Source organism: Hippichthys cyanospilos, chromosome 2, assembly GCF_059441005.1.
Source record: "Hippichthys cyanospilos isolate Australia breed blue-spotted pipefish chromosome 2, RoL_Hcya_1.0, whole genome shotgun sequence".
NCBI classification, from domain to species: domain Eukaryota; kingdom Metazoa; phylum Chordata; class Actinopteri; order Syngnathiformes; family Syngnathidae; genus Hippichthys; species Hippichthys cyanospilos.
Genome location: NC_142370.1, coordinates 32,554,062 through 32,579,477, shown reverse-complemented (window position 1 = coordinate 32,579,477; position 25,416 = coordinate 32,554,062). Strand labels below are relative to the sequence as shown.

The 25,416-nt window shown below is 42.4% G+C and overlaps 1 protein-coding gene and 1 long non-coding RNA gene across 3 annotated transcripts in view; one reads left to right on the top strand and one right to left on the bottom strand.

Annotated features, from left to right (window-relative positions):
- LOC148428300 (uncharacterized) overlaps positions 1-25,416 on the top strand; it is a 64,120-nt gene that overhangs the window by 24,615 nt on the left and 14,089 nt on the right. The gene's annotated exons all lie outside the window — the stretch shown is intronic.
- The window catches only part of samd11 (sterile alpha motif domain containing 11), a 67,378-nt gene that overhangs the window by 32,214 nt on the left and 9,748 nt on the right, over positions 1-25,416 (bottom strand). For both annotated transcript variants that reach the window (XM_088404855.1, XM_088404863.1), the window contains exons 3-4: positions 14,346-14,521; positions 3,501-3,610 (exon numbers count right to left, since the gene is read on the bottom strand). In XM_088404855.1, the coding sequence (XP_088260981.1) occupies positions 3,501-3,610; positions 14,346-14,521 (286 nt within the window). The remainder of the gene's footprint in view (positions 1-3,500; positions 3,611-14,345; positions 14,522-25,416) is intronic.

The following is a 25,416-nucleotide window of genomic DNA, read 5'->3' as shown; positions in this document are numbered from 1 at the left end:
CATGTTATTTTGATTCAAATATAATGTGACCCATCATGCCCTCAGAGAGCACAGTGGTCAAGTGGTTAGCATGTTTGCCTAGCGGCGCTGAGGGTCTGGATCGGAATCTCTGCTTTGGCCTTTCTAGGTGGACTTTTTTCATGTGCTTACTTAAGGCTTCCGCCCACATTCCAAAGACAAGTTAGCTTCAGTGGATACTATTGTCCATAAGTAAAAAAAAAAAAATGGCTGTTCGTCTATATGTGCCTTGCAATTAGCTGGTGGCCTTCCGGGATTTACTAAAACTGTTAGCTGGGATTCACCCACTTACAAAATAAGTTGGTTCACGTCTTTCAGGCAAATTTTCAACCCAAAGACCCATCACTTTGAATCACATTACTCCCCACAAATCCTTGTCCCTTTGAAACAGCATAAGACATTCTGTGGACTTTTCTTTGTTTCCTAGAAGTCTTTATAATGTATCACGTAATAAGACTATAATGGAAACTCACTATCAGCCCAAGTAAAATAAAATTGCCTAAACACGCTGTGTTCCAAATTCTTACGCAAGTGAAAAACAAAAGAGGCACTTAAAACCACACCGGGGAAGATGCTCCCATAAAAACAATGCAAACGCACACACACACAGACACACCAACAAGTTGGAACTGCTTGCGGGAGTCTGTGCGGAGGAAGAGGAGGTCCAAAAACACCTTATCTGCCTGTTTGAGTCTCCGGTCTGACCACAGCGCCACAGTTTACAGTCTCCACAGGCCGCCAGACTCTCAGCAGCGGCGCCCGTGCTCCTCCTACCCGCCCCCCTTTCCCTTCCTCCATCCCCTCATCCCCGCATCCCCCCATCGCCGCTCCGACCCTCTGAATAGCCGCCGGCTGGGGAGCGAGAGCGCGAACGAGGGAGGGGAGGGAGGGAGGGAGGGATAGAAAGGAGAAGAGAAGGCGGGAGGCAGCCTTCCTGTCTGTCCCTCAGATTTAATTAACGGCCTGCTCCGGCACAGAGACGACCTCCTTTCCTCCCTGCTCACACATGCACACGCAAACACACACACACTCTCACGCACGCACACACACACACAGGCGGCGCTGTCCGCCACCGTAGCCGCCGCCAGCTCTCCCCCGATGCCGCCAGCGCACTCATTCATCTCTCTTTCCTCTGTCTCACTAATTCCAAATGTTTCTTCCATCACGGCGTCTCCCGGCTCCGGGCTTTCTCCCCTTTCGCCTCGTCTACTTCCTGTTTTTGTTTGCGCATACTTTAATTCTGCGTTTTCGGGGTAAAGTCGCAAAGTTGACAGGAGGAGGAGAAAACACCGAAAGACGGCTCAAATCATCCCCGGCCGTAAAACTTCCACTGGCGCCCACGCGTGTATTTGGGACGTCAACGCTAACCTGCGCCCGCGTGACGTTCCGTGGGCGCCCATCCACGTAGCCGTCCGCCATTTGTTTGAAATTGTGCACGCTTGCGGATGTGTGTGCGTCTAATTTCACTGGCAGACAGAATTAGAGGCGCTGATCGGATTGGACTTGTTTACAGACACGGAGCGAGGCGCGCGGGCAGCCTGTTAAATCTGGCTTTAATGCTCAAACGGACAGATTTTCAAGTTCTGGACCCCCTCTGGCAAAGGCAAACTGCGGACGGTCCCTCTTTCCTACCCCAACGCATCTACACGGACGCCCCTCGGTGCCTTCTTCCTTAGCGCAATTATGCACCAACGATGAAGTCGGCATTCGTGGTCAAAATCAATCCCCAAATGATCCGTCTGAAAGCGGCAACCCCGTACCCACAATGCCTTGCTCTCACAGGTACCGTATGGGCAATTAATCCCGCAGACAAAAGAGATGAGCAAACGGAGAGCGAGGCGATGGAGGCGTCGGGTCTGAGCTGATTTGCCACTTGCTGTGCTAATGGCTAATAGGATGAGAAGAGGCAGGGTCACTCCGGGGGCAAATTTAGGGTGCTACCCGCGGAGCTGCGTTTTGCGTGCCGAATAGAATTATCTGCTGTCTTAAAAGATATTTATACCTTACGGCGCCGTTTCTCAGCATGAGCCTTCGAGTCGAGTCTTCCGCAATTGGAAAACTTCATACGTAGCCGCATGCGATGGATGTGAACGTTAGCCCATGGACACTCCCGGCAGATTCTCCGCTAAATGCTGTGTTATATTTAATGCCTTTCCTGAAAATTGGGATTTCATTGTATCTAGTATGTTGTTATGTTTTTCCTTTTCTTCATTCGCCACGTTCTAGTCTTAGATTATAATCAAAACGTGTTAAAAGAAATATGTATTGTAGGTGTAGAAACAGGAGATTTTTCTTTTTTTTAGATTACACATGATGGCAGGCATCCTTTCAAAATCGTTTTGGTGTCGTGAGCTGTTTCATTTTTTAGTTGTAGAAGTAGTATACCTCACCTGGGATTGCATTTTTCAGTTGTTTGTATATTAATTCATGCATATAAATAATATACAATCAATAAAGCATATAAAATAATATCCATTCATCGATTATCGTGAAAACCCACGCAGGCACAGGGAGATCATGCAAACTCCACACATAAAGGCCGTAGAGAGAAGCAAACCCACAATTTCCGCATATGCAATATTTGTATATACATATATTAGTACAATAATACATGTATTCAGTAAAAAAATTAACCAGTTTCACATTGAATTGAAAAAAACAATAATACAAATATAATATCTATTCATGCAGTTAGAATATGGAAAATAATTGAATTTTTGTGAATATTAGAACGTATTAGTCCCTAGAAAATGGATGAACGGGTGGATGTTATTTCACATCGCTTTTTTTTTTTTTCATTTATTGAACAAACCAACCACCAATTAACTGGATCACATGACAAAAGACCAATTTTTAACATGAGCCAACCAGGCTATCATTTGTGGAATCGCTAATGCTTTTGCTAAGTGCCACGTAGCTAATAATGAATGAAAAAGATTAGCTTTTTACGTATTTACCTCTCGCACTAAGCACAAACATGTCAACGTTAATCGTCAGAGTGGCATAAAACACGCAAACACACGGCGATAATAGCTGATTAGCTCGGCCGTTTTCCAACCGTATGTCTTTAATGGCGGCGCAAAATCCTCACACGGGCTACTTGACAAATAGCTGCGATTAAACGCTGTCTGTGTTCCGTCTGTAAGCTCTTACTTAGCTTAGCGCACCATGGTTCCTCTACTCACATGATTGTGTGGATTAATAGCAAACAAAGCTAATTGGTCGGAGGTCGTTTAAAAACTGGGGGTTTTAACCTCAAAAGAAATCCAGAATGTCGGAAGAACGTTAAGTAACAGACAGGAGAGCGACCGTCGGGAGGGAGTAATGAGCTTATGGCAAAAAACAAAACAAAAAAACAATTGCGCAAATCAGTCAAATAAAAGAATACGTACATGTGTTCGGAGGAATGTGAAGCGGCAGCATTAGCCGCGCAAAGCGACCCACACGCATATGCACACTGGCGGCATCGCTGGAGGTCCTACCTGTGTGTCCCGTGCTGGCGTTGTGGTCGGAGGCCGACTGGCCCTCGGGCACGCCGTGCTGTCTGCTGTGGTGCAGGTTGGAGATGATTGTAGAGAGGTCGCTGTCACGACTGACGCAAACACACCAGAGGAAGAGAAGAGAAACAAGCAAACCGTTAAGCACTCCCAAACAAAAAAAACCCCAAGTCCAAACCGGCGCGACGTCAACTTTTTCACACTCTACTTACGGACCGTACCGGGGCCAAGCAGGTGCTTGCGTTGCGGACCGGCCCTCGGCTCTAATGTGCGTGGCGCGCTCTGCCAGACTGGCGCATCCGGCGCTTTTGGCTCTCATCCCCAATCATCTTCCATGCTAAGATCTATTATCCAACATATTCACAATCTCTAAGTAGTTTAACAGCTTAAAACCTGATTATGCCGCTTCTGAGACAGATGCCATTTTACCAGCTGTTTAACTGCGATACTGAAGATTGCGTAAGGATTCTAACGGGGTGAAGTACTACACTGAAAAGATGCCGCAATAACGCACTGTTCGGATTATAAGGCGCACTTAAAAACTTTTCCCAAAATCGACATTGCACCTTACGCTTTTTCGCTTTTTCATTTTTGATTGTAATTACTTTCTATTTATGTACTTTCACATTATGCTCCAAAAATTACAATGCTTTACATCCCAGGTACGCAAGTAAAATCAGAATACAATAAAATGCCTTTGTTGTCATAGCATATAACGAAACTGGGAGCGCCGCTTCAGTTGGTGCATACTATACTGTATATCTTTGTATAGGTACTATTCGATGAAAATTGGAGTGTTTCTCCAATTTGAGCGATAAATAGAATAAATGTTATCGGAAAAAAATCACAGGGCTAGGTGATTAATCAAATTATGTTAATGAAAAAAACAGCAATTTGACAATTAGCTAAATATCAACAAACAGTGTTATTTAATGCTGAACAGAATTTCATTTTGTGAATTAGAATACAGCGATCCCTTGCTTTATTGTTCGCTTTTTTTTTTTTTAACAATATAAAGGTTGATTTAAAATTGCGCACCACATCGTAATACATGCCAGGCAACTCCGAGCCCTAATGGAAGACGTGCACGCTAATGCATGCATTTCTATGTTGGCCTAATTATTAACAAGAAGATGGGACAGAGAATGTCACCAGCACAATTCCAGTAATAGACGTTGTTACCACAGAACGCTGTGAATATCGGAAGACTTGCTATGTCTTAATTTTTATGTGTTGCTATTGCGTACGTGTTAAAATTAGCCTCGATGTTTTTTGGCATCCCACAGTCTGTTAGCTCTACATTACATGGAGGCCTTTCAGTGGATGAACTTCTGTTTTTTTAACACTTTGGTGTTGAAAATACAATGTTTAACTCTCTTTGGTTTAATGTGTCGTTTATAACCTTTTTTTAGCGTTTATAACCTTTACACGATCGTCTCCATTTGAGTAATATTCTGACGTAGAACAAGGATTGACTCGGACGTTGGTTCAGTCGGCTCACTTCTTTGGTTGAGTTAAGTTTATTAAGTTACCATTTGGAGGACACACCCATACTTTTGGCCTTCATTTTTGGGGAAAAAACGTTTCTTATTTGGAGAATTTCGGTATGTTATGTAAAGAGTTGAAATGCGCCTTTAAAATGTGTATTGTCCATTTCTTACTCAAGAATAACTTTGACATTTTGTCACAGTACTTTCCTCCACACAGTTAGAGGTCCATCACATTTTCCACCGCGGCGATTTGGTTTATGTTTTAGAGCCCGCTCGCCCGGTATGTGGGCGTGAGCCGCCGACTGTAATTTTTTTTTTTTTGCGCGGTTGTCCAGAATAGTCGTACTCTGCCGGGCCGCTCGGTGTGCGGCAGGCGGGCTTTAAACGCAACATTTTGAGAAAAGTCAAATCAAAAGTTTCTTTAAAGCCTGGTAACTTGAACCATGATAGAATTTTTTATTTTTTTTTTAATTCAAATTCTGATTTCGGGGCTACCACAATTGCTAAAGTTTAAACAGGCCAATGTGTGTCATGTGCTAGCAGTTTATGCAGCACGCTACAATAAAATGACCATGTTAATTTGATCCTACGCTCCAGATTGTTGTTAGTATTTAATTTGTGTATTCGCTTACATACTTTTATTGACTGTAGGGGGAGCCCTGGTGCGCAAAAAGTCTTTTCTCGGTCGCCTTCCTCTAAAGCAACAAACGGAAGAAAAAATGAGTTTACCTCCCCAAGTTGGCCGGTGCCGCCCAATTCCCCATCAATTACCTCTTTCCTCGCCAGCAGACCCACACAAGTGTGTCAGGGGGGTATTTCATTTGCAATCTGATTACCATCCTGATCGCATTAAATGCCATAATGATGGGAAATAGCCGCTTAGCATTCAGGGGGAGTGGAGCAGCCATGTAGTGGAAGTGTCGTCACTCTTAATGGCAAACAGCTTGTGGAAACGGAGGCTCGATGGGGTTTTTTTTCCCCCCCCTCTTCGCTGACATTCCAAAATGCCAAGTCTATGGATGTTATTTTCACGTTTTGTCACCCAACTAAACCTTCAAATGTTGGCGTTTTTTTCCCCCTCTTTGTTTTGTTATTGCCGAGTTTGTCACGTCAGCTCTCAAGTTGATTAAAAGCAGAACCGTCTCCGAAGGGGGTCCGCTATGACTCGGCCAAGCAGCGTTTTATGGCACAGAAGTGGTGAACGGGTCTTAGTTGCCACCGCTATGACGATGCCACACTGTTTGCGGCTGCTGGATTTGGGTTTTTTACAGCCTCATGATTACAGGCTGCCGCCGTAATGTCAGGCTGCGGGCCGCCGGGCTGTTTTCCACACGCTAACAGAAAAGATGAAGGCGAGCGTCACGGGCCTAATGCTGGCCCCGCCGCTCATTTTTCTGTCGCACAGAAGCAATGACTCAGAAAACAGTCAGAAAGTCACCTAAGCAAGGAGAGCCTTGATTGGCCTAGGAACTGCAAACGTTTTACAATAATCACATATGTCTTTTTGGGACGGTAACTTTGAAATTAAAAGCCGTCCGCGTTTGGGAGCGCAGTGTTTTTTTTTGTTTTCATCAAAATGAAAAGGAGTCAAAGAGTAGTTAGACTTTCAAATTGTGTTCCGGGTAATATATCAGTATCACTCACAAACGAGTCACGGTTGTACTTAAACCATTATTCTTTTTTGAATCGCATTAGTCTAATTTTTAACGTTACGCGTTCTGTATGCTGAATAGATCTTTTTTTTTTTTTAATGCATTGAGCTGGTGCTGAAGTTGTCAGGGGTTGGAAAACAAAGATCAGTTACACCCTGGACACTGATTGGTTGTTGTTGTGTTGGGCGTAACCTAATAGGCTCCTATTGTGAGCAAATTCAGAAACAGAAGGAAGACAGGAAAATGGAAGATCATGTGAGTTGTCAGTCCAAAGAATGATGAATTTAACTCTAAAAAAACACCCCAACGACACCCTAGAAAACAGGTAGATTTAGAAGGGTTTTTCTTAGCGCAGAAGCAACTCATGTTTAGCCTTTTACATCAATGCGAAGCACCCAGCTGCGATTGCGGCCATAGCTAACAATAGCGAGTGACGTAACGAGACAAACTTAGGAACGCTCGGTGCAATTCTGCGACGAACTGTGTTTTATTTTTATGTTATTTTCTAATGGTTTGGCCAAGGGCAAAATAAAACAGCACCAATCATCCTGATGGTCGAGACAAAAAAAATGCAGTCTGCATCTGGTACAATTAGCAAGTACAGCGGAAAATAAATGATTACAACTGCATCTGTTAAAGAAAATACGTGACCGAAACACCTTTTTTATTTGCTCTTGTTTTCGTGCCACAATTGAAGAAAAAATTCTGATCCGGTGTTTTTTTTTCGGCATTTTTACAAGAGATGAAAATGCGATTTAGCTCAGTTAATTCCCGGTCGTCATTTATTTATGTCTCAATTTTTTTAATCTATTGACAGCACTACCCACGAACGCCACCAACGCGGAACTCTGCCGCCAAACTCATTCAAGCCTCCTTCGCTCCATCACTCCAAGTAATCATGATAATACTACGGTGAACTTCTCAAGGAGGTTAGAGGTTTATTATCCTGTGGCGGGTCGGCCGCTCTAAGCCATGAACGGCAAGGGCATTGTTAGTGGAGTAATTAGCGCACTTTTCCTGAGCTGTCCCGCCTGGACTAATGAGGGGCCGAAGCCGATCTTCACCCACGTCTGGCCGCCCTGGGCCCGCCCCCTTTTCATTCTACGGACGGCGGCAAGGTCGCACTCCCTCCCCCCGGGAGATGGAGAAGGGGATGGAGTTTAAGACCCGGTCACCTGAGTCAGCGCTCCCACAGGAGCTCTAAGGACGGGAGCCCGCTGAGGATAAGGTGTGGGGAGCGGGGTATTATATTAATGTTGGGCCTGGCCGCTAATAAGGACATGATCCGCCATTTCATCCTAAGCTCATCCTTGAAATGGTCAACTCCACCCTTTCATGCTGAACCACAGGAGAGACTCACTGACCTAGACAGTGAGGTGATTAGTATAGAAGTTTTAATAATAGCATTATAAGGGGACACTATAATCATGTTTGCTAATGATAGCAACTCAACAAGTTTTTCTTTAGTTTGGGAAAATTTAGCGGGATGGCATTTTGGAATCCGAGTTTGTCCAAATTGACAAAATAGTGGAAACTAGGGCGATGTCGCCATCGGGTTGTTGTGGCGAAACCCCGTCTGAACATTGGCGGTTGTCGCGGCGCGTCGTTAAAATTGTTTCGGGACGATTGAGCGTGTTGAATTGGGTTGAGTCCGTGGGAACAATGCTTAGCTAGCGAAATAGCGCAAAGGACGAGACGGGAACCGGAAGTGACAAACGTGGAAAAACCAAGCGTGGGAAACGTCCAAGCCCTTACAATACGCACTTTATCAAGAACAGCATGATTTCTCTCGTTTTTTTTTTTGGTTTTTTTTGCTCAAACCAACTTTGGTGTTTGACTTCCTGGACAGAAGAGCACGAGAAGATACATTGCGAATGAAATTGAAAGCAGTCCGTTTATTTGCGGGTGTGACGTCAGGCATTCCAAAACGCATTGCAGGGAATGTACACCACGCGGAAGGAACTGTGACTATCGCCACCTCTGGCAGGGAGTAGTACTACATTGTCATTGGCGTCGCTGCAATGTGTTTTTCACGGTGAATTTTCCGAGCCGATTTTCCAAAATAACAGGCCGGCGCATCGGTTTGGTGTGTGGAGGGTGGAACAATCCATTCCAGGATGCTTTGTGTGCACCTTCTCCCCGACATCAGGAAACTACAACTGAGAAAAGTCCAGACAAACAGGAAAGGACTCGGTATGAACATTGAGCTACCCTGCTGAGGCCTTGGCATGCTTAGTCTGAGGTGGCCATGTTGGAGGTCACAGTATGAGCTGGCAAGAGCTGGCGATGGAGGCACCCTCACGCCACGTCTCGCACTGCCACTGGCAAAGTGCTGACAGGCGGACCGCAGGGATGTGAAGGTGGAGACGAAAGAGCAACTGAGACAAGAGGGAAAGAGGTCAAAAGTGGGACGCCGTGTGGAAATCACGAGCTGTACCCTCTAAAGCAGCCGCAACACACAACTTCATTCTTTAATTCCGTCAACTTTGTAGCGCTTCTCAATTATTCTTTGCAAAGGCTCCACCCGAGGAAAGACAAAACATTTTGCGCTCCCCCCACTCACCGCCATGATTCGAAAAAAGATAATTATCTGTAAAATTGAATAAGTATGCCTAAAAATGTATGCTTTTTAACATTAACTAAGGGAAAACCTATATGAATCAACATTCACTTTTTACAGGTTTCATAGAGGTTACATGTTAGTCTAAAACTGAAAAAAGTGCATCAAAGTGCCTGAATAAATAGAATTTGTCCTGTAACAATAACACAGGGGCAAGCAGCTGTAAACAATCTCTAAAACATCGTGCTGCAGCGTTTTGTCCAATCCTTTGATATTTACATCCAAGGTGTTTCACATCCAAGTGACAGCATGGAAAGAAGACACTAGGGAGCTGAAATTTCATCCAGATGGCGACAACATCTCAAATTTTAACATAGCATCACCACTTATCACACTACCGTGTCATCCCTTGGCTAAAATACTGTGAGAATGATGTGCAAGAATGACCCAAAAATGGTCAAATTACTGCATGTGTTTATAACAGTATTTGACACTGCTGTTATTAAGATATGACCTTGGGTTGGTCAAAATTTTGACAGAAAACGTTTGCTATAACACAAACAAGTGCTGACCCAGTACACATGACTAGATATTAATATTCTGCCAATGCAATGTTTTTTTTTTTTTTTTTGGGGGGGGGGGGGGGGGGGGGGCAGTAAATGTTGTGGTGCTTGCAGCTATGAAGCCCTCAAGTGAGCAGAGGTGGGAATAAATAAAAAATAGAAATAAATAATGAGCAACAGTTGCTCATCTTCACTTCACGTTGTTGCCGCTCCTCGGGCGCAGCGGGTCACCTAAAATTGGCGCGGTGGCACCGATTTTGGCCATGCGCACCCCTTCTTGCTGACACTTTTTCACACATTTCACTGTATTTCTATTTTCTTGCTCTAAAACTCCGAATAATTATATGCCTAAACAGAGACCGAGAGCATCATGTCACAAGATGCCTTCAAATTTGAGATTTTTGAGAGACTGGCGACGGAGTTAGTGAGTTACTCTTAGTCGACACCCACTCATTCAAAGACTAACTTTTGCAAATTTGCCTCGGAAAACAAGCGTCAACATTACCAAAGCGGCTTCAAACACAAAGCTCTTCCAGAAAAGCCATCCCCCCAAGCTCACTAATTAACACTTGGAAGAGAGACATTTCCAGTAAATTCACACTGTCCATGACCCCTTCCTGGAACAAGGTAATGGCACAGTTGTTCAATACAGCCACAAAACAAAAAGTTCAATGCACTAGAAATAAACATTTCCGTGGTTATTACTTACTTTGAAAACAATGTAACCATGCGCAATTATGGAACAATCCCATGGGAAAAAGGCAAATTCAAGGCTTTTATATATATATATATATATATATATATATATATATATATATATATATATATATATATATATATATATATATATATATTTTTTTTTTTTTTTTTTCTACAGTGGTATAGACCGATGCGGATCCTTAAATAAGCACATAAACAAACACCGGCAACGGGATATATTTTGTTGGTTTGTTTTAAACAAAGTAAAAGTCAACAGTTTTAATTTACACAAATATTCATTAGTCTGCCAATGGATAGATTGGAAAATATACATAATGTAAAGTAAATGGACTGGAACTTGTTCCTCGTTCTTTGCTCCGTGCAGTCATTTTGCTCATTTGAAATAGGTCCCTATAGTCTCTTTAATATCTTGCTCGGCCACATTTAGCGTGATTATCAGTCCGTCTGGTCAAGTTCTGCTGGTGTTACGGTGCTCTTTCTCACAGTTTTTCTAGCTACTTATTCAATAATATTAAAGATATTTCTTCTAAATGGAGGTGATTAAGCGGCAAATGATGTGAGCCACCTAAACCCCAAGGAGTTTCAAACAGAAGACATCAGCGAGCTCCAGAGATTCTTGTTGGGTAATTACCCCAACTTTTTTGTCAGCAATTTTTAATCAATCTTTAAATGAACTGAAAATGTTAGATTAAATGTTCTTTATGCCCTAAAGTTGTGAGTCTACAAATGGGGGTAGGTGATGCTCCAAGGATACGTCATAAATCTCCTGAATCTATACATAATCAGTTTCGTTGCAACGATTTGAATGAACGTGTTATTTATTTCAAACTAAGTTTACCATTTGTTTTTTAAAAAAAAAAGATTAATAAGATCCCAAAGGAGGAAACTGTGAGTTGATAACATTTTTTAGGTGCCCAAATCTTTATTAGTAATTATATTCTTTAGTTATGTAATTTCCGAGAAGTTCGCGACCATTACGCCATCATTTTTTCCCCCCGTCGTCCGTCAAAAATCGTGCGTCTTATTCAGCCTTCAAGCTCGACAAGTGCGCAACGATGAAACATTTTGGGGTGACGCTTTCGGCCTCGGTGCAGATGAAGGTTGTCACACGCCAGACCGCTCGACACGTTTTAGCCGCCACGCTTTTTTCCTCTCACGCACACACACATCCAGGCGCCCCGTATTTTTCACATCCATTGGCCAAATCCAATTTGTTAAGACCCTTCTGCGACTCACTTAGGAAGCTGCGGTCAATGGAAATCACATTTCTGTGATTGGACATCCCATTATCCCTTTGGTCCAGACCTGCGCGGGCAAATAAAGCGGGGCCGAGACGAATGCCCGGGACAGACCGGAGCTGCGGCTCCAGCGAGTCCGTCGCCTTTCTAAAGGGTAAAAGCCTGACATATTAGTCATAAGTGTTCTTTAAATTCATTATCATCTTAACACGCCGGCGGCGCAAGTGTCGGGGGGAGGGGAAGCCCCTTTTAAACGAGGTTAGAGGATCCATTTCAAGCGTCACGGTCGGTGCGCTGTCCGCTGTGTCACACGCAGGTCTCAAGACGTGAAATACATCCCCTCCGCTAACGAGCTTGCGCAAGACGCTAATAATGCGACGGGGGACTTTCTGAGCTTAATCAATGAGCGGACGCTACATTATATTCGTCCACACTCTGTCAGATTTTATAAAGGCGCGAATCTGTTCAAGCGTCAAGTGATCGCTAACGCACGCGGCGCCCTTTCCGAGGAGTCACATGGACCCGTCGCAAAATCGCGTCTCGTTTTCATCCGTCGGAGCGCGGCAGCCCGTTTGGCTCGTCTCGATGGGACCGCCTCACCCTGACCCTGCGCGTGACGTCTGAGTGCGTGTCCGGGTTTGCGTGTGTAAAAGTGTCAGGGCGATTAGCAGATTGATGACCCACGAGTTGCCGTGACTGAAAAATGTATTTTCCGCACCGAAAAGTCTTCAACTTTCTCGAAAGCTGACAGTGCACTTTATAATCCGGCGCGCCTTATACATTGCATAAACTGCCCGTTTTCATTTTTGGGGGAGGAAAAACTAAAATAACTTCATCGGCACGTAAATTCTTCATTATTTACTTCTGCCTTTCAGTTATCTATCTATCTATCTATCTATCTATCTATCTATCTATCTATCTATCTATCTATCTATCTATCTATCTATCTATCTATCTATATATCTATCTATCTATCGCTAGCTAGATTGCTATACAGTAGATACAGTAGCTAGCTTGATATATATCTATCTATCTATCTATCTATCTATCTATCTATCTATCTATCTATGGCTAGCTTGATTGCTATCTCTAGCTAGCTTGATTGCTATCTATCTGTCTGTCTGTCTATAGATAGCTAGATTGCTATATATACAGGAGCTAGCTTGGTTGCTATCTATCTATCTATCTATCTATCTATCTATCTATCTATCTATCTATCTATCTATCTATCTATCTATCTATCTATCTATCTATCTATCTATCTATCTATCTATCTATGGCTAGCTTGATTGCTATCTCTAGCTAGCTTGATTGCTATCTATCTGTCTGTCTGTCTATAGATAGCTAGATTGCTATATATACAGGAGCTAGCTTGGTTGCTATCTATCTATCTATCTATCTATCTATCTATCTATCTATCTATCTATCTATCTATCTATCTATCTATCTATCTATCTATCTATCTATCTATCTATCTATCTATCTATCTATCTATCTATCTATCTATCTATCTATCTATCTATCTATCGCTAGCTTGATTGCTATCTCTAGCTAGCTTGATTGCTAGCTATCTATCTATCTATCTATCTGTCTGTCTGTCTGTCTGTCGACCCGCCCGTCCGTCCATTTTCTTGCGTGAGCGACAGTGGGCCAGTTGTGTTTGCTGATGCCAGACAGCTCAGTTTTTAATTTGTGCAGGGTTGCTTTGAGGCAGCACCACTTCTTCCTTCCATTAATCCTAGTCTAATTTATTCTGTTTGTATTAATTAATCACTTCTCCACCTCAATCTTGTCAAATGGGTTGCAAGAAAGAATGTCCATCAGGACAAGCGGACGCTCTAGTGGTCAGTTTACTATTTGGGGATTGCGAATGTGCAATAACAGGAAATGTATTATAGCTTAAGCACAGACCAAGCAACAAAAAAAAAAGTAATAATAATTGAATCAATGCGATAACATCATGATCAGTAAAAAAGGTATAAAAAAAACGTACATAGTGCCAATCAAAAGTTTAGAAGGACTATCTGCTGATTATTTTTTATTTAAAAATTCCTGAATTTTAGAAAAATATGTCAGTCCTAAACATAAACATTGATGGAATTACTTTTTTCTTGTTTTATTTGGTAAATAAATAAATAATAATCAATGCGAATTGATCCACGATGTCAACACAGGAGCACCGAAATCTTCAACATTTAAACCTAAAGAAAAAGGTATAAAACATTGCGCTGATTGGTTTTTTTTAACTCACATTAATTATTAATGTGATTTAGAAAAAAAAACGCAAGCAATTTTAAAAGTTTATAACTCTGCACGGACTTTGACAATGAGCGCTCCACTGCACCACCTGGTGCAATTGCTGTGCAATTACACTTCACACAGCCATCAAAAGTTTTCCAGTGTCATAAATCTTCCCCCTTTCCATTTTGCACATTATATTTTTTGATTAAGCTTTATAATGACTTTCAATTCACAGCTGTGCATTTACAAGAGATAAATCTTACATTACTTGACTTCTAAATGTGTTTAAAACCATTTGAATTTGAAGGTTGTCAAACCTTTGATTCGTCCTATTCCTAATCAGCGGCGTAGGTATGGAACATGTACCTCTTGCGCACTATGCTGTAATGAAGCTCGTCCTCCTGCTTGATGTGGCCGTGATCCCCGCTGGCCCGCTCGCTGCCTTCACTGTCGTCGCTGCTGAAGATGGAGGCCAGCTCCTTCTTGGGCACTCGGTTGGGGGGCAGCGGGATGGTGCGCTTCTCAGCCAAGCGCCCGCGATTCTGTACAACGAGGCATACGGGAGGCCAGTTAGAATTTGACGCGTACAATTTGGACCGAGGTGGAGATTTGCCAAATTCCCCAGATCCGCGTTCGCGCGTAGCAATCATAAACCCGAGATTTACATAATCACTCTAATTCCCACCAAAGACGTCGACGCGGGAGGGGTTCAGAGACGGAAGTTCTTTCTGATCGGACAGAATTCGACAAAACTGCTGTCGCCTATAAAAGCGCTATACCTGGGTTAGGGTTAGGGTTAGGGTACCCCCTAACCCATATACACACACGATCGTAAATTCGGTAAAACACGGATGCCGCGCTACTTTGGGTGTTGTGGTAAAATGAACTTGAGCCGCATCGCGAGGAAAAGGAAAAACCAGCGTATTCAGTTACACTGGTGAGGCGTTCGCTGACCGCTCACAATGTGGTAGATCTGAAACACTAGAAGGAACAAATATATAACTACAAATATAGAAACAAATATATAACTTACAGTTATGAACACAAGAAAATATGAAGTTTAGAAAGATGAGATTTGTTCTGTTTTGCTATAGTTTTTACATTGATGCCAGTGTTGTTTCGTCTTAAACACGATAACATAAAACATACCAGAATTTGACCACAAAATAAGATGTAAGATTTAGACTTTTTTTTTCATGAAAAATGAATAGGTCAAATGATTATAAATTTAAACAGTGTGTTTTAAATATAATTGTGGGCCTATTTATCACGAAATGATATTACATTGGGGTGGCACCCCTCCAGAGGTCGCCATGTCTGTTATAGCTACGGACAGCCGAAGGAGGATATGAAAAATATTCAATGGGGGCATCTCTCATATAATTGCTTGCATGATTTTTTTAGTGTGTTTACTGAATTAAGACGAAGAATTTTAGTCGCCCTTATATTCTTGCATTTGCCTTTTAAAGGGATAGTGTGTAAGATGTAGACAGTTTTTCATCACGGCCAGCAGGAGGTGCTGCAGGTGCTGCATTTAACATTGTCCGTAGCGATAACAAACATGGGCGCCTCCGGAGAAATTCCACCCCCCATATAATATAATTTTATGAGAACTAGACCTATGATTATAATTAAAACATACTGGTGGTCATTAAGTACACATTCATTTTCAAATTGTTGAAATTTACAATCATTTAATTTACTCCTTTTTCATGAAAAACGGTCAGAATCTTACACACTGTCCCTTTAAATGAAAACGTTTGGACACCCCTTGCCGAAGCGGTCGTGCCACGCTGTAATTTGTTGTTACCATGTGGGTGAAATTTCAGCTCCCCGATATCTCCATTCAATGCTTTTCCCTTTGATGTGAAATGCCTTTGATGTAAAGATCAAAGGATTGGACCAAAAAACCCACAGGGGTTGATTTGGCATGTATTGACCCTGGAAGGGATGGAAAAAAAATGGAAAAGATAATTTGAATGGGAGTAAAAGAAGATTTAGTTTAACATTTAATGGAGCTACAGATTTGTATTTGCGCACGTGAAGCTACAGGTCAAAGAAAACAAGAGGGAAGGAGAAAAAAAGAACAGAGTAAAACTTGTGAGCGAAAGCTCCACAAAAGAAGGCGGGTGTGTGAGGCAGTGGACGTGGAAGTTAAATTCCTCCCTCGCCTCTCGCTTTTTCTGCGCGCCGACATCTCCGTTCCCTCTCCCGGACGCCTTCCAGCCCCGCGGCCATATCCCTTCCACCGCACGCAATCCCGCTCGTCTCCCTCCCTCCCTCACCCCCCCCCCTCCCCTCCTCGCTTGGCTTCCTCCCTCCCAGGAGGCGCTGCAGCGTGAGTGGCAGCCAGGCAGGCGGCGGGAGGAGGAGGTAGTCGGGGGCTCCTAGCCAAGAGGCAAACAGGTGCAGCCCCTCCGGAGTCTCTCAAATGGCAGACATTAAACAGAGTCGGGAAGGGGGGGGGGGGGGGGGGGGGGGGTGAAAACATCCCTCAGGATGAGCAGGCCACAAACTTCTGCCATATTTCAGCCTTTACTATTCCTTCATTGGCCGCAACAGAAAAGCACTTTGCTCTCATTTCTCCTTTCCTGTCGCCGCCTTGCACGAAGCGGCCGCCGATGCTGGAGGACGGCGCCGCTTTGTGGGGGGGGGGACTGGGCGATAAAGACAATTCATTCGATTCGTTCGTCATTTTGAAAACCGAGGGCTAAATTGGAAATTGAGGCTCACAAAAAGTGGCGTATTGTGCACATGTTTGGCAAAGTATACGCTTTGCATTTTTCCCTTATTTTTTAAACGCCTTTAAAGGCGTAAATAATTAGTTATTTATGATTTTTTTTTTTCTGCCTTCGACCACTCAAATTGTTCAGCGGCATCTGTCTTTGTAGTCTGTGACGCCACGATGACACTCTAAGCCGTTAACTGGTCTCTACCGCCACCTACAGTCTTGAGGCGAAACACAAGTCAACAAAGAATTTTCCGTTTGCTGACAAAAGTTTGACACTCAACGGAATGTTCCAAAAATCGCAAGAAAATCATCGTCATGAAGCCGACTCAAATGCTTCTCAAAAATTGTAATTATAATGATTTTATATGGTCCAAAATTTGGACAATGGTTATTTTTGTACACAAAATCTCGCACGTCCCGCTGCAGTCACATAAAAATGTACTTCAGTATTTTAGTATTTAAAGTAATTGTTAGTTCCCTACTTCAATTGTTAAATTAGTTAATTTAGTACTTAAACACTCAAAGGAATCAATTACCTACCAGCGGCCATTTTTAGACCTTGCTTTAGCAAAATACTTGGAATCAATGGAAAAACACCAGATTAGGTTTATCGAAAGTAATCGATTACCTCGATACTTTAGTCCCTAAAGTAATTGTTACTTTACTGTTTGAATGCCTAAATCGATTACTTTAGTACTTAATTACCCAAAATAAGAAATGATTTACGACTAGCCATTTTTAGCCCCTCCTTGAAGAAAATACCTGGGGGAAAAAAAGGAAGCACGTAACGACATGGGATTAAATGTCTCCACTCTTGAAAAGACGTCAAAACACGTCTTTGGGATTGAACGGGTTAATAGCGACTAAAATCGTAAAAATGATTGAAGATTCCATTTTTGGGCCATATCCCCCCAACCCAAGCGGGAGGCTTTGTAAACACCGTCCAATCAAGATGGCGTCGGGCACGGCGCACCAAAACACTCGCATCTGTTCAATGCAAATTCTCAGCGTCAAAGTCCCTTTATTGCTGTTGTTAAAAGAGAGACACACATGCGCCCCGCTCGCTTGTACACGCACACGCAAACGCACACCTGTTCCTGGTCTTCACACGTTGCGTTTCCCCTCCAAACTGGGGGATTTTACTCGGAGCATGCCAGCAATATAGCATATAGTACAAGAATAGCTTGTCTGAGCTCACTTGTGACTAAGAGCGCCAATGTGTGTAGACAACCACCCACATTGGCTGCGACGTAGTCCCCCGTACCCCACCTCCCCACACACACATAGGGGGGGGGTTTATAATGTAGTGGGGACAGCCCGTAACCCTTATCCCAGGAAGAAGAAAAACTTTTCGACAATAAGATTATTGTCTGGTAAAATTTGTATACCTAAACCTGGATCCTTTTTAATTTGAACAAAAGAAAAAAAAGCAACAGAAATCAACTTTCAGCAGCTGTTATTTTTTACAGCGTTTATATGGGTTACAGCTTAGTCTGAAACTGAAAAAATTATAAAGTGCATCTAAGTGTCTGAAACAAATCCTTTAAATGGGGTCATCGGCGCCCCCTCCCGGCATCACCTCGCATCCAAATAGACCCTAACCTCAACCAAAAAACAATTCAAACCTATGAGCTAAAACTGGGGTGTCAAACGCATTTTAATCGTGCGCCAAATTATAATTTAGTTTCTGTCAGAGGGCCGTCAAATTAATTTCAAGTGTGATCGTCACACATTTCCCTAGTTTTAAAATCGGACCAGTAAAAACTGTTCAAAAGAGTGATTGGTAAAAAAAATACGAAATGTTTGTTGCTTCCTACAAAAACGTTTAACAACTAGGACAACTTGCAGATGAGGTATTTTATTCATAACCTTGAAGTGATAACTTGCATTTCGCGGGCCACAAAAAATGATTTGTCGGGCCAGATTTGGCCCCCGGACCTTCAGTTGGACACCCGTGTCCTAAAAGCAAGTCATGACTCTCATAATATGGTTTCAACTCCATCAAAATGATCCTCACAAGTTCAAGACGTCCCCACAAAGACTTGGGATTTGGTCCGCACCTTGTGGCAAAAACCAAACGCGCGCACACACACACACACACACACACCCACACACACACACACGCCCTTGCCTCTCCCGGAAAGCCCCAGTCCTTTCTTCGGTGCCAGTGACGCAGAACTTGGGTTGAGCTCCCACTGCTTCCGGCAACACTTCCGCAAAGCCGGGGGAGGGCTCGCCAAAGCGAAAAAAAAAAAAAAAATAGCGAGCAAAACACACCCCTGGCAGCCCACGTAGGAGCCCTAAAAGGAAGGATGCACACACAAACACACAATTTGTGTGTGCGCTGAGGCAACCTTACTGTGTGTGGTCAGCCTCCTTTCAGACGCGGAAAAAAGTCTCTCATAAAAGTCCCACTAAAAGCACCACTATGAATATCGCCTCCCACGCGTTCTCTCGAGCAGTCGAGCAGCCAACGAAAATATCTGGCCTTCGCGTTCAGACATTAAAAAACTCGCACGCATGCTTATGCTGTTAACTAGCCGTCAGATACACAAGCTGAAAACGATTCAATTTGCTCGATTCCACGCACGTGTTCAAGTCCGCTTGTGAACACCAAGAACAATAACAAGTACCATTTGTTCTTATCAAACACGACCAGTACGGTGCTTCTCAATTATCTCTAACATTTCCGTAAGTATACCTCAAATTTTATTCTTTTTAACAATAACAAAAGGAAAAATTTGGGAAATTCGGTTCAAAGAAGGTCTAAAAATGGCTAATGTTGAATGAAATAAGCACAGAAGCATTTTAGTACCTCAGTACATAAGTAACAAAAGTAACAGATTACTTAAGTTCATAGGTATTTAAGTCTAAAAGTAATTTATTACTTTGAAGTAGTCGTTCTAAAATAATGGGGCGGGCCCTGCGAGGCGATGCGAATAAAGTTCTTTTTCAGGCACTTTGATGCACTTTTTTCAGTTTTGGACTAACCTGTAACTTGTATAAAGGCTGTAAAAAGCAGTTTACAGTTATTGAAAGTTTATTAATGTTGCTTTTTTGTTAAAAGGGTAACAGTTTTAGGTATATGAAATTAACCTGTTCGGGGGTTAGCATCATGACGAAAACGTCGTATGGCGGGCAATAGAAACCGATGCTAATTAACTAATGCGTATAAAACATCAAAATTTTATATACGTGTTAAAAATTGGTAACAAAATAGTCAAGCAAGTGCTACTTATATATAATATACATGTATACAATTAAATAACACCATAAATAAAAAAATATGTAAAGGAAAAATGACATTTTATTTCCATTTGAGTGTTGTTGACTTGAGCTACTTACGGCCATAATCTCTAGCAAGTGTAGCGTAGCCTAGCCTAGCCGTCTTTGTATTTCTTAATTATCTCCAGCTCTATTTCCATACCAATCATCTTCTTCTCCCTTTAACGTCACTAGAAATCCTGGGACCTACGGCTAACCAATTCAAGTTGGAATTAAGCACTTAAATGTACAATAAATGCAATATTGTGTACGATTTAAATACGATACGGTTTTCTATTTTCGCCTGGGTAATTTGTTGCTATGGTACTAATGGTAGCATCAATGCTAATGCTAAAACAATCCAAGATGTGTCCTGGCTGGTCTACCAATTTTAACCGCATGGCAAAAAAACAAACAAAACAAAACAATACAAATAGGTCCCAGCGTCCAATTGTAAGCCAGTGACCTGTGAAAATAATCTTTCGGTTTTCTATTTAGGGTCAAATACTCCGTATAGCATCAATGCTAGTACTAAACAATCCAAGATCCACCAATTTTAACCGCATAGCATTTTTTTTTAATAGGTTCGATTGTCCAATCGTAAACTAGTGACCTATAAAAATGAGCTTTCAGTTTCCTGTTTAGGCTCAAATAGTACATAAGCAAGGTTAAATGCTAAAAGTCTCGAGTTCCGCCCGTTTCAACGTCCGGAGTACCATACCATAAAGAAATCAATTCAATGGTGATTAAGCAAGATAAAAGAACACCCCATCTTTGTATTTTTTTGTATCCCCACCATGAATTCTTAGCAACAAAACCATCTTGCCCGTAATCGACTTACGCAACTTTGGCAAGCAAAGGCGGTGAAATTCAAACAGTGATTATAAAGAAATCAATCTTTCCAAATTTATTTCTGCTCTCTTCAGTGGAAAAAAAAACGAATAATTACAGTTTTTTTTCGTTTTTCTTTCCCTCACTTCCCTTGCGTTATTTCCTGAAAGGTGGCCTGCCGCTGGCTCCAAGCAGCATTAGCAAGCTCACACCCTCCCACACACACACACACACACACACACACACACACGCACATTGTGGTAGCCGCCCGTGACATTCCTGCAGCTGCGGCGCTAGCTCCCCCTCGCACGCGCCCCCCCAGCAAACTCCCTAGGGGACGAATGCCTAATGAGTCACGCGCCTGTCTGCCGTTACCTCGCCGTTGTGTGTGTGTGTGCGTGTGTGTGTGGAGGCGGGATGGCGGGATGGCGGGCCGACTTGGCGTTAGCGCTTTGGGGAAGGGTTGGGAGGCGCTGGGTGGGTGGGGGGGGGCGAAGAGATGACAGGGAAGGAGAAGGGGGGGCGGTGCGCGCATGAGGGTGGGGTGAAGCGGTCATTACCACGCTCAAATAAAAGCTCAGGAAAAAAAAAAAAGCCAAAACAAACATCATATCCTCTGCGGTCCATTTCATCGCCGCGTACAAATTCGTATTTTGTTTAGTCTGGCCACCTCATGTCTGGCCGCGGCGCGAGGGAAACCCGGGTGACATTTTCACAGGTTCGTGCCTGGATGGTGATTAGCCGCTTAGATTGAGATCACTCGGTATGCAAACATGAGCAACGTAACCTGATTACAGCCAATAACCGGATTAAAGTAGTAGTTTGATTAAAGTGTTTACAAGGTTGGCGCTAACTACGTTTTCCCCCGGCAAACCCTCTAATAGGCTGGCTACGATTTGCTCGATATTCCCGATAACGTCTCTATGAAATAGGTTATTAGTGGCGAGTGTACGTGACGGGAATATGAAAAAAATGGCGGGACGACAGGGTAGACAAACACTATTGCCGACGTCGCCGTTTGTTTACAAAACGCAACTTGTGACTTGCGACAAGTCAATTGAGGCTCATGACCCACCCCCCAAAAATACCAAGCTATAAAAACAGCGTTGCCGTAATCCCCTAAATATAGGGCCCACCTGTGTATAGGACACGCTTCATTCTAGGATCAAATTCTGGTGTTTTCTATGTGATCGTGTACAACACAGGTGTGGAACTCCAGTCCTCGAGGGCCGGTATCCTACATGTTTTCAAACCTGTTCCCTCAAAAACACCTGATTCAAATGATTGGGATCATTTTGAAGCTCCTGCGGTGCTTGCTAATGAGCTAATTATTTGAATCAGGTGTGTTGGGGAAAGAAAACCGGAAAACATGCAGGATGCCGGCCCTCCAGGACTGGAGTTCCACACCTATGGTGTACAAGACACGCTAACAGTTTGGTGACAATGTGAAAAAATCTTTCAAAAAGCTCATCTTTGCAAGTTCTTCATATTTTCGTGCGTTCATATCCGGAAATTATACATTTTTTGCGGGTTAAGGTAAGCGTGTTTCAGATTTCCCACATTGTGAGCGGTCAGTGAATGCTGCACCAGTGTAACGTTGAATGCGCTTGAAGCGGTTGTTTTTTTCTTTTCCCGTGACGCAGCTCAAGTTCATTTTGCCATAAATATCTGAAGTTGCGCACCATCCTTGTTCCACCAAATTCCTGATTGTGTGTAGATGGCCAAAGACCGCAATTGATAAACGAGCCAAATTCTTTCTGTGTTCTGTAAATGGCGCCTTCTTAATTTAATCATAATCTTTACTTGATCCTCTCTGTTGTATTCCTGCGTGTGAACAAGGACGGACTCGGACGTTGGTTCAGTCTGCTCGCTTCTTTTATTAAAAATAATGTCGTAACAACCTCGGCTAACACAAGCTGCTGTTACTAGCAACAGGCAACAGCTGCTAACAGCCAACTGACTTAATCTAATCTTCTAACTCATCCCATTACATAACAGGTGTCAAACTCAAGGCCCGGGGGCCAGTTGCTGACCGCCACATCGTTTTTTGTGGCCCGCGAAATGCTAATTTGACTTTAGGTTTCTTGCTCCAAATACAAAACTTGCAAGTGGTATTCAACTTTTAAAATTTTGGGCGGAAAAACATAATTTTTTTAACATTTCCAATCCTTCTTTTAAACATTTTTTTCATCGTCTCGTTTCAAAACGAAGTTAGTGTGTTCCAGAGACCTTTAAAATGTATTTGACTTCAACAGTCATACCGTCCCTCTGACAGAAACTATAACTACAATGTGGCCCATGATAAAAATCAGTTTGACACCTCTGCATTTCGGTAATTATTGTAAGTAAGAATACGGCCGAGCTAAAAAAGCACACGTGTGCGTCAAAACTCCGTCAAAAAAAATAAAAAAATATTTCGAGCGTATTTGAACAGCAATATTTGCAGTTCCACTTTCGTCCTTTAGGTGTCAGTAACTCACTTTCAAACTGTTTATTGTCAAAACTATTCGAGTAGACTTTTTCACCATCCGCGATCTTATAAATGCTAACGCTAAAAACAACGCTTACAGCAATGCTATTTGCTTCACTGACGTGTGTCTTCTATGTCCAAAACTTAAAAAAAAAAAAAAAAAAAAACATACGGCGGAAACACACGAGCGCCTTCGTAACATGTGTTCAGCCAGCTGTTCAGCCACTTTGCGCAAGTGCATGATGGAAAAATGGCCCCGGAGATTGCAGATGATTTCAACTGGATGAAACCACCGTCGCAACTAACTGAATTTCTTCTCCTCTTTCAGTCAGTTAGCGAGACAAACTAGACTAGCTGGTTTTAAAACGCGCACGCTTGCTAGTGTTCGGTCCGAGCATGCTCAAACACGTCACGGCCAAGACAGTGATGGCGGAACGCAGCGCAATAGGTGTGTCCTAAAAATCGTTTTGGTTAAGATGGCGTTGGTCAAGGATGTAGTACAAATACTGTAGAAATTGTATTAGTTGGTTTGATCATGTGGTTGTTATTTTTGTTATTCCTGTATTTACCGATAACATCTAGTCTGTTCTCTGTTCCTATCATTTGCCTTGCAGTTGCTACGGTCCTTTGGTTTTTCGTGATTTTCAAACAGGATTAGTGTCAGTGACACGCTGTCATGTCAAGCAGTCTTCCTCGTTTCTTCCCGAGTTTAGTTTCCGAGTCTAGTTCCCCGGGTCTCGTTTCCGATGCTCCCTCTGTTTACGTTGCGTTTTTACGGGTAAAGACTTTCTACTTTTCCCCACTTCGGTTTCCCTGTTCGCTTCTGGTACCAAACTCGGGTTTTCATCCGAAAGACGGGCAGTTTTCCGAAGCATTTAGATGGAAATGATTGTGTTCAGAAAGTCTTTTTTTTTCCCAAACGTCTTGACTTTCGAGCGCCACAATTCACGCGAGTTTCCAGTGACAAACCATCGCTCGGTTGATTCTTTGCTTTGTAGCGCAAGTCAAAATTCAAGGTTCACGGAGTGAAATGAAGTCATGAAAAAATTAAGGTACTGAAATGTCCTCACATGTAGGCAAGGACAGACAGTCAGCGAAGCACTTTCAGCTATTTATTGATTGGGACAGACAGTAAAAGACACAAACAAAATGAGAAGACTTTACAAGGACTCCCGTTGAATTCAACCCATTCACAAGGCCACACCCCTTAAAGGAACACAGACCCGCCACATCCAACATAAATTAACCCTATGAAACCAGTTTCTTTCTCAATTTTCACTTCTATTACGTTTTGTTTTGGTTTTATACAACAGGGTGCTGTTTTTCTCTTTGAACTCATTCAAAACCAAAGACTTCTTTTTACATTTTTTAAGAGTCCATATATTCAATCCCAGGTACTTATTTCTGTCTTTTTCATGTTTTCTTTCAAGTGTTTGGCTAATCAATTGAAAATGCCAAATCAATAAAATTCTGAGGCAATCAATTACTTTGGGTCATTAAGCACTAAACGAATTAATAACTTTATACATTAAAGTAATCAATATTGATTTATTTAGTAATGAAGTACCATATTAACGGATATTGATTACTTTAACATACTTTAGTATTTTAATATACTTTACTACTCCAATACCAAAGTAATCAATTACTTTAGTACTCATTACCTGAAGTAATTGATTACTTGAGTACTGAAGTCTGTATTTAATTTTGTAATAATCAATGTTTTTAGTACTTTTTGGACATAAGTCCCTAAAAAATGGTTTACTTTAGTACCTAATTCATTCATGACTTAATTCTTCTTATTTCACCAGCCATTTTTTGACCATTGTGAGGCGTTTTCTTTCTTAAATATATCCATTGACCCGATATTGTGTGTCTGGACTCTTAAAAACATGTATTTGAGATTGAATGAGTTAATAAATGCGAGGCGAGGGTCGAAAACAGATTGGCGGCATTTCGGCTCATTTCAATAGATTTAAACGACGTTCGTCACGGAGTCGAGCGCGGGAGTCGAAGCGTATGGCAAAATATTAGGAACCCTTCCGTCATCAATGAAAAGGCGTGATTCTGTACTTTAAATGGCAAAACTTTGCTCTGGTTTGGAGCCTTTTCGAGAAAGGGAGAAAAGTGAGAAAGCACCA